Source organism: Eutrema salsugineum, unplaced genomic scaffold (genome assembly GCF_000478725.1).
Source record: "Eutrema salsugineum unplaced genomic scaffold, Eutsalg1_0 scaffold_3, whole genome shotgun sequence".
Classification (NCBI taxonomy): domain Eukaryota; kingdom Viridiplantae; phylum Streptophyta; class Magnoliopsida; order Brassicales; family Brassicaceae; genus Eutrema; species Eutrema salsugineum.
In genome coordinates, this window is record NW_006256756.1 from 2,777,034 (window position 1) to 2,786,793 (window position 9,760).

Here is a 9,760-nt window from a genome sequence, read left to right on the forward strand (position 1 = left end):
ACGAGAGAATATCTTTAAGCAATATTTCCTTATTGTTATTTCCTTATCCTTAGCAGTTTTCTATTTCTTTTCATTCAAGTTATTATAAAAGCCTTGTAAGTCTTTGAGATTAGGATATCGAATAATTCAGAAACTTCTCTTCTTCTATTCTATTCTACTCAATCGTTACTGCTCATTATCGCTGAAGAGTCCATTCTTCTTATAAGGATTCTTTTGCAAGTGAGGTCGAGGTTGGTGTTTTACGAACATCTATCCTCTGTTCTACTCTGTTTCGGTTTTACAGTTCATTCCTTATCAAATGATTTGTGCCAGCGGTGAAGTCGTCGAAAAAAATGACACCATAACCTAATAGTTCTGATTTGAACATCCGATAGGAGCGACTATAAAAAAACAACACCATACCAATGTTTCCAGACTTTCATGTGTTTGTTTTCGACTTGCAAGAAATCTGCTCTTGAACGAGTGAGAGTAATAGTAAATGGAGCAAAACTATTTGAATATAAAAATACAAATGTACATTTGAAGCTTTTAATAATGTACACAAAACATAACCCCATCATAATAAGAGGCAAAAACTAATATGATGACCGTAAATGGTTTCCTTTCCCCATCTCCTCGGTCTTAGGGCCTAACTCTTGACTATACATATATATATATAGGTTATATAGAATATCATAGTTAAAGCAAAACATACATGCATATACGTAATGTTATGTATGGTGTCTTCAGACAGGAATGACATCAACATTCTGATTCTCGTCACAGGTAATGATAAGGCCTTCCACATAAGTTGAGAGGAGACAACGCCACCATTTGCAGCCAGTAGCGACTGGTTCTGCAGGAGGAATGATCATCAGTACGTTGTCATGCAGCCTCACCATTCCCATCACGCTCACCGTGCTCCCTTCTTTTATATATCTAATCACAACATTCAGTAACAACATCATCAAAATGCATGAATCTGTGTGTGCATGTAAGAGGAGTGAGAGAGAAAGAGACCAACACTTTTTTTTTCTTTTGGTTCTTTGAAGGGTAAAATCTGATAAAAAAGATAACTTCTTTTGTAATAAAGCTATTTACTTTGATAATATTTCTGTTGTGATAAGGGTTAAAGCACCAGGAAGATTCTTCCTTTGAACTAAAGCTATTTTCAGAAGGGTTAAAAAGCACCAAAAGATCCTTCCTTTGAACTAAAAACAGTGACTTTAGTTTCTCACTGACTTTTATGCACTTTACTCGTTCGGGGTTTTAAAAAGGTCATAATTTGGGTAAAGTTTCAAGTTCTAGATTAGGTGAGAATCACACTTCCAAGATTTTAAGACTGACCTCTAATAGTAAAAAATGAGTTTCTTTAGAAGACTTTGTACTTAGCTCTATCAAAAGTATGAAGATGTGTAGAAGATAGGAAAATCAAAGATGCATGTGTATATAATAACAATACCATACCCTTCTTTGAGACGCATGGCTCGACTATCATTGGAAAGGTTTCGATCCGCCAACCATTGTAAAAAGCTTGGAGATAAATCCTTAGTCTGTGAGGTTACATTAGCTACTGTTTCCGGTTTTACAAACGGAGAAACTTTTGATCCATATCCTGCTTTAACAAGTGCTCGTAATCCCGATTGAAAATCCGATATGTAAAAGTCCGTCACGTATCTCTGCCACACAAACAAATCATCATCAAATTTTACACATTTGAGAAATCAGAGAATAGAGAGCAGAAAAAAGAATCTAAACCTCGGCATGTTTCGGGTTCTCGGATTTTCCACAGAAACATTTGTACTCGTACAATTCAGTGGATACGTAAACACATCTCGGTATCTTTTGGTATGACGACTCAAGTGGAATACTTCCACAAGTTACCACCTGCAAACAGAAACGTTAAAAACCCCTATGAAGCACATCATTGATCACTCAAAGACCTGATTTTAACCATATTATATACACTTGAAAGTAATTACCATTTCAAGAATACTAATTAGAATTGTCAAAAATCATTAACTATCCAATTCTCACTAACTAAGCCAGTGATCACAAAAAAGGCAATGAGTATGACATTCCAACTCATTAGCTAAATTACTACATTTGCTTCAATCATCAGATAACCGATTAGCTAACCTAAGACGAAACACAAAAATTGAAGTCTTTTACTATAATTAGAAAGACTAAAAAAGTTGCAATCTTTTTTTAAAAAAAACTTACTCCTGTGACCTTGATGAACTGTCCATCAATGGCGCCTCTAAGCACAGCATTTGGATAATTCTCGATAAAACCCAACAATCCTCTTCTTCTCCAAATACAATTCCAAACAAAAACCACGGCCGCCGGAAAAATCGCCGCCGCAATCACCACCATAACCAACGGCTTCTTCACCGCAACTGATAAAAACGCCCCAATTAGTAACGCAATCGCTGCAACAACAATCACTGCCCAAATCAGAGCTTTCGATACTTTAAACCCGACCCGAACCGGATCCGTGTTCAGAATCGTCACCGCGGATCCGTATTTGGGTTTGCTCGACTTTAGATTACTCGTTTGGTAGTGATGATCAAGCGGACCTGACCTCCTTGATCCGGACGTGATTGGACCCGACGAATTAAGCGGACCGGAGGTGATTAAACCGGTTGGTTGAAGCTGAGAGAGAGGACCTGAGGATTTTCTAATTGGACCCGATTGGGGTCCGGATCGAACGGATCCACTGTTGGGATTCGAAGACGAAGCGGAGGAGACACGTGGCGGTGGTGGTCTGGCTAGTCCGCCGACGAAAATCGACGGAGGTCCTTGGAAAGTGGTGGGATCATCGACGGATATGTCGAACATCCTACCGAGCTCGCCGGATTTTTTTATATCGCCTCCGGTGTAAGGCATAGCACGAGCCGCCATTGTCGGTGGTCGTTGTTCCTTGGTTTGCTCGAGTTTACCCGATACGTAGAGTCCGCTTGGAAGCTGATGGGATTGTAATCGTCCCGCCATTTCTAAATTATCAAGAGAGAGAGTAAGAATTGAAGAGAGGTTTTGTATCTTTCTCTCTCCTCTGGGTGTTACTTGGAAGAGAGAGAGAGAGAATGTGCAAGTGCAAGTGTTGAGTGGCAGTGAAGATGGGAAGAGAAGAGAGGAGAACGATGGATATGCAATGACCTTTTTACCCCTGAATTTTAAATACTTGATCATGATTTTTTTTTTCCTAATAATAAAACAAAACTTCGACGAAGAGGTTTCTAAATGCTTTGATTGGTTCATGTGCCACACAAGCCCCACATTCTCGTTAGTGGATTCTTTTACTTTTATGCCCCCAAATTTTAAGATTATTCCAAATTACTCCCTTTTTGTTTTGTATTGACACTTTATAACCGTATCTCATCATTTTTTTTTTCTGAAATTCTAAGTTATCATGAAATTTTCAAATTTACTAAAATCTGTAAGGCTTCATATAATTTTTACTATATTGCAGTAATTTCCATTGGAAAGAGTACAAATTGTATTTCTACTCTTTTCATACTAATAAATATAAAAGTTTGAGATACATATAAAAACTGTTGGGTCTGGAAGATTACATGTTTCGGCCCAAAACTTCTTGGTAATTCAAAAATATATAGATAAAAATTTGAGGGTTTTTCATATTGATTTTACTATATTGCAGTAATTTTTCAGCAATAATTCTAGTATACTACAACAATGGTGCATAGGCATTTTAATAAAAAATAGAAAAACTTTTTTTCCCACTATAACCTCATTTTTTGCAAATTAAAATAATAATTTTGATGTTTTTTGTGATTAATTTAATGTTTTTTGTGATTAATTTTGAAGCATCTCAACTCATTCACTACAACAGCTTAGTCTTATGCGTCACTAAATACCAGCCAATTGTGATAAGAGATAGTCAAAAAATTTAGTGTGAAACCCATATTTAAGGCAAACAAGGTGGATCAGACCTAGAAAAACTCTCCATCAGATAGAAATATATGGTTTCAGATGCGATAATGAAAGTAAATATAAAACCTTGAGGGTTTTCCATGAAAAAAAAGTATGAATTGTATGATTTCAACTCTTTTCATTCTGATAAATATAAAAATTTGAGGTAAATATAAAAACTTGAGGATTTTTCATATTGATTTTACTATATTGCAGTAATTTTTCAGCAATAACACTAGTATACTACAACAATAGTGCATAGGCAGTTTAATTGAAAAATTGGAAAAACGTTTTCTTTTCCTCTAACCTAATTTTTTACAATAATTTCGATGTTTCTTTTGATTAATTTGGCTCTCGTCAAAAAATCAATATCCTAAAGAATGGTCCCAAACGTGACATTTCGATTAATGTTGTTATTAGCACTTGTGTATCTATTTTGAAAATGATTTGTCATAGACTCATAGCGTAATTCAGCATCCACATACCAACTAGTACGCCTACAACAAGACTATTGGACATCAAGTAAAGAATGAGACTCATTATCATCAACAAACTAAATAAGATTTTAAATGGACTAGGTAACAAATCTCTTAAACGGAAATATAATACTAGAATTATATACAGGTTTAGTCTTGCAAAAGTGAAACATTTAAAGTAACCTCAACCCTTTTGTAAAGTTGTTGATATATCATATGTAATAATAACATTTTTTAAAAAATATATTGAGTTGTTGTTTTATAAATTCAACAACATGTCAACTTCAAATATTTTTTTTTTATTGTACGAAAACGAGTTATCTCTGCATGTGTTCATTTATAACATTTTGTGCTGGTGTCACGATGTTACAAACACCAAATGGTGTGGCCTCATTAAAGAAAAGTTGTGGGTAACCAAAGAAGAGTATGCAAATTCAATTTCAAATCTTCGATCCCCTCACATTTCACATTCATTCATCATGATTTCTATATACCTTCTCCATTATTTATCATGGGTCGACAGATCCAACGTCTCACATAAATTGCAGATTATCTCTCCCCCACACACAATTTTTTTTCTTTAAAAGTTATATATAGGACCCTTTTTAAAAATGAAATTTGAATGGTAAGTAGGGTCAGTACTCCCTTAAAAACCTTATTAAGTTTGTTCATCAAATTATTTAGACGCTTCCTCTCCAAATTATAGCATCAATAAACCTTGTACCTATATATATATCGTTTTCAATCATTATTTAATTAATTAATTCATATAAATTTAAATAGATTTTATTGAATTTTTCCTAAGCTCATATCCAACTCTCCCAATTAGTATAATATTATTCGCTTTAGGTCCAACTGGCAAAGACTGCACAGATTTGATTTTGAGCTCCTTCTCAAAAAGCCTCATACTAATTAGAATTCGACATTACTTATATATTACACCATATTGGTCTAATTAAATCTCTGATGTAGGATTTTGGATTGATTCCTAACAATCTCTCCCTCAAACCAAAGACCACATAATTCTTGGTCTCCAACCTACAGCAATACCTAGTACCCATCTTGTACTTATCAATCACAAGGTCACCTTGAGAGTTTTTCCTTCCACAAAAAACATTCAGCCTAACCCACTTCTCCAGGTCCATTTTTCCTTCATATGGACTTTGATACCATATAAAAGCTTTTAAATACAAGTTCAGTTTTATAAAGAATATCTCTCTTTATTGATGTTTAGAAAATCTCTCAAAACTAAACATTACACAAGCTTCTAAGACCATGTCCATTAGAGTTTTGTTAACCAACTTTTGGCCCAAAATCCTAGGAGAAACTGATTTAAAAAAAAAAAAAAGGCTTTATTCGATGAACTCATATGCTAAATAGCATACTTATCAATCTATTTCTTAAACAACGTGTCAGCAGGAAATTGGTTAAATATTTGGAGATAATAATTAAATTATTATTTTATCAACCCGTCACTGTTCACAAATGCTAAAAGTATTATTATTTTAATTTTAACAACCTTTAAAGCAGTCTTACTAATAGACATGCTAATGGGTTTCACAAAAGTTTGTAACAACTCAACAAAACTATTAATAGGGATATAATTTCCTTTTTCTATTCCTAATCAAACTTCTTGTCATTAACCGACTTATTAATGATATCTTGGGCCTTAAGATACCGAAGCTTATCGAACAGATTTATCTTTTTTTTGAATTTTTTTTTAGAAGTTAGAACACAATGCTATTTGTACTACTATTTATCGTTTAGGAAACAAAATCACTTTAATTATATCTTTGAAATTTGACAATCATCTATTTTTTAATAAAAAAATGAGTTAATGATAAGATATTAAGGATGGGTTTACTGGAAAAAAAATTCCCAAACTTATATTTTTAAAAATTAATTCATAATTCGAAAAAATCTTCCAAATCGTATTGTTTTTGAAAAGTCATCACATAATACAGTAAAATTTTAAATTCTAAGAGAATATTTAGATTCTTTATTACGAGAGTGTTGATTTGATATATAACTTACCATAATTTAATAAAATTTAAGACAATAATATGAATTATTACTGTTTAATATCATTTTTATGGGTTTAATCTGCATTTGAAAAAGTTGAGGGTAAACTTGTGAAAACAAAAAAGTATCACTTAAGAGTTAAGAGTTTTTTAGTTTCACTGGTAAACCAAGAATAATAATTAAAGATAAAAAAATTGTTTGACTAGTAGCAATGTATAGCGACGATTTCTTCAGAGAATTCTGAGGAGCTTTCAGAGAAAATCGATGGCAGCGTCGAAGCTCCAAGCTCTCTGGAATCATCCAGCAGGTCCTAAGACAAGTGAGTCAATCCCGAATTACTTTACTTTCTGTGAAACAATGATTGTTTCTTCACTTTTGTTTTTGCGCTATGCAACACTTTGATCTTCGAATTTTGGATCATCGAGCCATCTATATTAGTAGAATCTCATATTTTCTTGCTCAAATCGCTTCGATTCTCTTGAGATTCCGTAACAGTTCCTGCTTAGTTTCCGTTGATTGTTGCCTTTTAACTAGTTTCCGAATTGAAGTCTCCCTGCATCATTTCAAACTTTTGAATCTAACTTTGACTATGTAGGAATTTTGATTGATAGTATAATATTTCCTCAAAGCTTTTTTTTTTAATGATATTTGATAAACACCCTGAGTTTTGATTTAGGTTTTTTTCTTCATAGACAAAGCAAACCACCTTTCTATTCGAAAAGATAATGTTTTGATTTTAGTTGTAATCAAGAAAGTGTATATTTGTTTAGCTTTGATCGAAGTTCTTACAGAACCTTGAAACTTTAAACTCGTTTTGTTATTTTCAGTCCATTTCTGGGCGCCAACGTTCAAGTGGGGTATAAGCATTGCTAACATTGCAGACTTTCAGAAACCTCCAGAGACACTTTCATACCCTCAACAAATGGGTATGATTCTTAATATACTTTGCTTTGATTTGTGTTGTGTTGTTTATGCCTCAATCTTCTTAAAGTTTTCTTCTTTGTTTGATATGATTCCCCAAATAGCTTTCATCTGTGTAGCTAATGTCTCTATCTTCTTATGGCTTTCTTCGATGTTTATGTCTCTCTTTCATATTGTCGCCATGTCTAGATCTTCTTACAGTTTTCTACGCTATCTATTGTATCAGTGATCACAGCCACTGGACTCATCTGGTCACGTTACAGCACTGTAGTCACTCCGGTATGTTGGCTTAAGTACTTCTTCCAATTTGGGATTGATAAGTCTTCTCTTTATAAAACGAGAGATACTACTGAAAGTCATGTTGATGCAATTTGTATACTTCTTTTGCTTTGCTCTTGTACAAAATTAGCGAGTGGATTATACCTGTTTATCTGATTTTGTTCCGACCATTTGTATACAGAAAAACTGGAACCTCTTTAGCGTTAGTCTTGCTATGGCAGCGACAGGCATATACCAACTTACTCGTAAATTGGAGTAAGATCTTGAGAACATTTGATTTCTTCTTTACATTAATATAAGATATTTCTTCAAAGTGCTTTGCTTAGTGTGGTTATATCATCATGGTTTCAAACTTCATTGTGAGCATAGACACCAACCCTCGTTTTCGAATAAGCAAGCATCGTTCTTGAATGTTGTTTATCTCTCTCTTAGACATTGATAAGCTTTACTCTCTTTTTTTTGGTTTACAGGCACGATTATGTATCTGAAGCAGAACCAGTTGTTGCAAAAGAATGATGAAGATGAAGCCTTTTGGTGAATATAATTCTCATGATGCTCGTAACTGGACGTAATCTTCCTTGTGTTCTTCTTCCAGAGCCATTCCCAGATATTATTATCATGCCAAGGTTTGAATCTTTTTGAATACCCAAATCTTTTGAATACCCAAAAATTCATTTTTTCTAATCAAACACCGTTTGGAATTTGTAAAATTGTGTATTTATATTACATGTATAAAGAGCCATAAGGTTAGTTGCAGTGACAAATGTAACGAAATGAATATTGTGTTTGTCTGTATTTCTTTAACCATAATGTTTCAATTTTACATTATGTGATCCATATTTCATAATAATCCACGGTGCATCCCTGTAAATTGCATCTAGTTAACGCAGGACAAATTGACACAAACTAGAGCGTCTTTGAGCCTCAAAACAGGCTAGACTCGCTTTGTTCTCTCCAAGAGACAGATGCTAAGGTAGAACAAGCTTCTTCAGTGTTGTTGAGCTCTCCAGAAAGTTTCTAACTATACTTTCAGTTCTGTTGCCTTCTTCGTGATCAACCCCAAATAAGTAGGTAACAAGATCGAACCAGGTCTTCCGGTCTCAACGCCACCAACACGGAGCCTAAACCTTTGGAATAACTTCAAGTCGACACAAACGAGAGCGTCTCTCAGAGTCAAAGAGTTGTTTCAAGAAACCAGGATCGTGTTCTTGTTTGTTTTCGGATGACACAATCAAACGTAGAACGAGCTTCTTGAGTGATCGTGTTCTTGTTGCTTTCTTCGTGGTCATCGCGATTTCCATTTCAACATATTCAAGGGACGATACCAAAAAAAAAAAGACATCACATTCGAAAGCTTAGTTACCACTGCCACTGAATCAGAAATCCTTAACTAATCTCTGCAAAACACAAATCCAAACCAGAAATATCTAATGAGCAGGTCAACAAAAAAACCTTTCTTAGGTAAGAACTTTGCAAAGTTTATATAAGCAAGTCATTACCAAGCTCAAGTTTTTCAGATTCGGGCAGCTCTCAAGAACGATTGGCAGTACCTCCGGTGAGGCGTTTAAGGACATAGTAGCATGCAGACGGGTCAAGCCAAGACATAATAGTTTTATTGTGTTCATAAGTAGTTTTATTGTGTTCATAAGTAGTTTTATTGTTGTGTTTATGTCTTCATTTTCATCATCTTGTAACACTTCCGCTGCAATTTCAATAGAGTTCCCTTTGGCACAAAAAACCCCCCTAATTCAGTTTCATATTCAATTTCCTTAGAAAGGGCAATTTCTCAAAACCTAACTACAAAGTTTTCAAATAGTAATGCTCCATCCTTAGTAGAGATCGTTAAAACAACAACAACAACAAAAGTATTGTAGTTACAATCATCACTCATCAGACTAATGAAAACGAAATACATACAGAGACGCAAAGATGCATACATAATATGGAGAACGTAAAGAGGGAAAACAAATCAAAGAGGTTTGTGAACTTGACCTTAATTTTGTCAGAGTGCAACACACGTTTTAGTTTCATAGAAGATATCATATCTACATGATAAGCTAAAGGTCCACTAACAAGAGGCCCAATACACCCCTCCATCCCATTCAGACCAAACTTAATTGTTCTTAACGCTCTCTATTTAAGTGGGAGAC

At 34.3% G+C, this 9,760-nt stretch overlaps 2 protein-coding genes across 3 annotated transcripts; one reads left to right on the top strand and one right to left on the bottom strand.

Annotated features, from left to right (window-relative positions):
* Positions 1 to 498: 498 nt before the first annotated feature.
* Positions 499 to 3,073, bottom strand: LOC18014855 (uncharacterized membrane protein At1g16860). The gene is made up of 4 exons (XM_024154420.1): positions 2,203 to 3,073; positions 1,738 to 1,866; positions 1,447 to 1,658; positions 499 to 918 (listed from the first exon to the last, which is right to left on the bottom strand). Exons 1-4 carry the CDS (start codon positions 2,971 to 2,973, stop codon positions 726 to 728), a joined length of 1,305 nt encoding a protein of 434 aa, XP_024010188.1. The 5' UTR covers positions 2,974 to 3,073; the 3' UTR covers positions 499 to 725.
* A 3,517-nt stretch (positions 3,074 to 6,590) lies between these two features.
* On the top strand, positions 6,591 to 8,379 carry LOC18014634 (mitochondrial pyruvate carrier 3). 2 transcript variants are annotated; one of them, XM_006396669.2, is made up of 5 exons: positions 6,591 to 6,729; positions 7,238 to 7,336; positions 7,558 to 7,610; positions 7,792 to 7,865; positions 8,081 to 8,379. In XM_006396669.2, exons 1-5 carry the CDS (start codon positions 6,675 to 6,677, stop codon positions 8,124 to 8,126), a joined length of 327 nt encoding a protein of 108 aa, XP_006396732.1. In that variant the 5' UTR covers positions 6,591 to 6,674; the 3' UTR covers positions 8,127 to 8,379. The 2 variants fall into 2 exon arrangements, 1 of the variants encoding a protein (XP_006396732.1); XR_002898758.1 differs by having other exon boundaries at positions 7,558 to 7,865; positions 8,081 to 8,255.
* The last annotated feature ends 1,381 nt before the right edge of the window (positions 8,380 to 9,760 follow it).

Excerpts from the sequence above, each read along its gene's own strand:
- LOC18014855 (XM_024154420.1), bottom strand. The coding sequence starts at position 2,973 with ATGGCGGGACGATTACAATCCCATCAGCTTCCAAGCGGACTCTACGTA. Across the intron at positions 1,867-2,202 it reads AGTTCATCAAGGTCACAGGA|GTGGTAACTTGTGGAAGTAT; the intron begins GTAAGTTTTTTT and ends TTCTGTTTGCAG. Across the intron at positions 1,659-1,737 it reads AGAACCCGAAACATGCCGAG|AGATACGTGACGGACTTTTA; the intron begins GTTTAGATTCTT and ends TTTGTGTGGCAG.
- LOC18014634 (XM_006396669.2), top strand. The coding sequence starts at position 6,675 with ATGGCAGCGTCGAAGCTCCAAGCTCTCTGGAATCATCCAGCAGGTCCT. Across the intron at positions 6,730-7,237 it reads TCCAGCAGGTCCTAAGACAA|TCCATTTCTGGGCGCCAACG; the intron begins GTGAGTCAATCC and ends TGTTATTTTCAG. Across the intron at positions 7,337-7,557 it reads TTCATACCCTCAACAAATGG|TGATCACAGCCACTGGACTC; the intron begins GTATGATTCTTA and ends CTATTGTATCAG.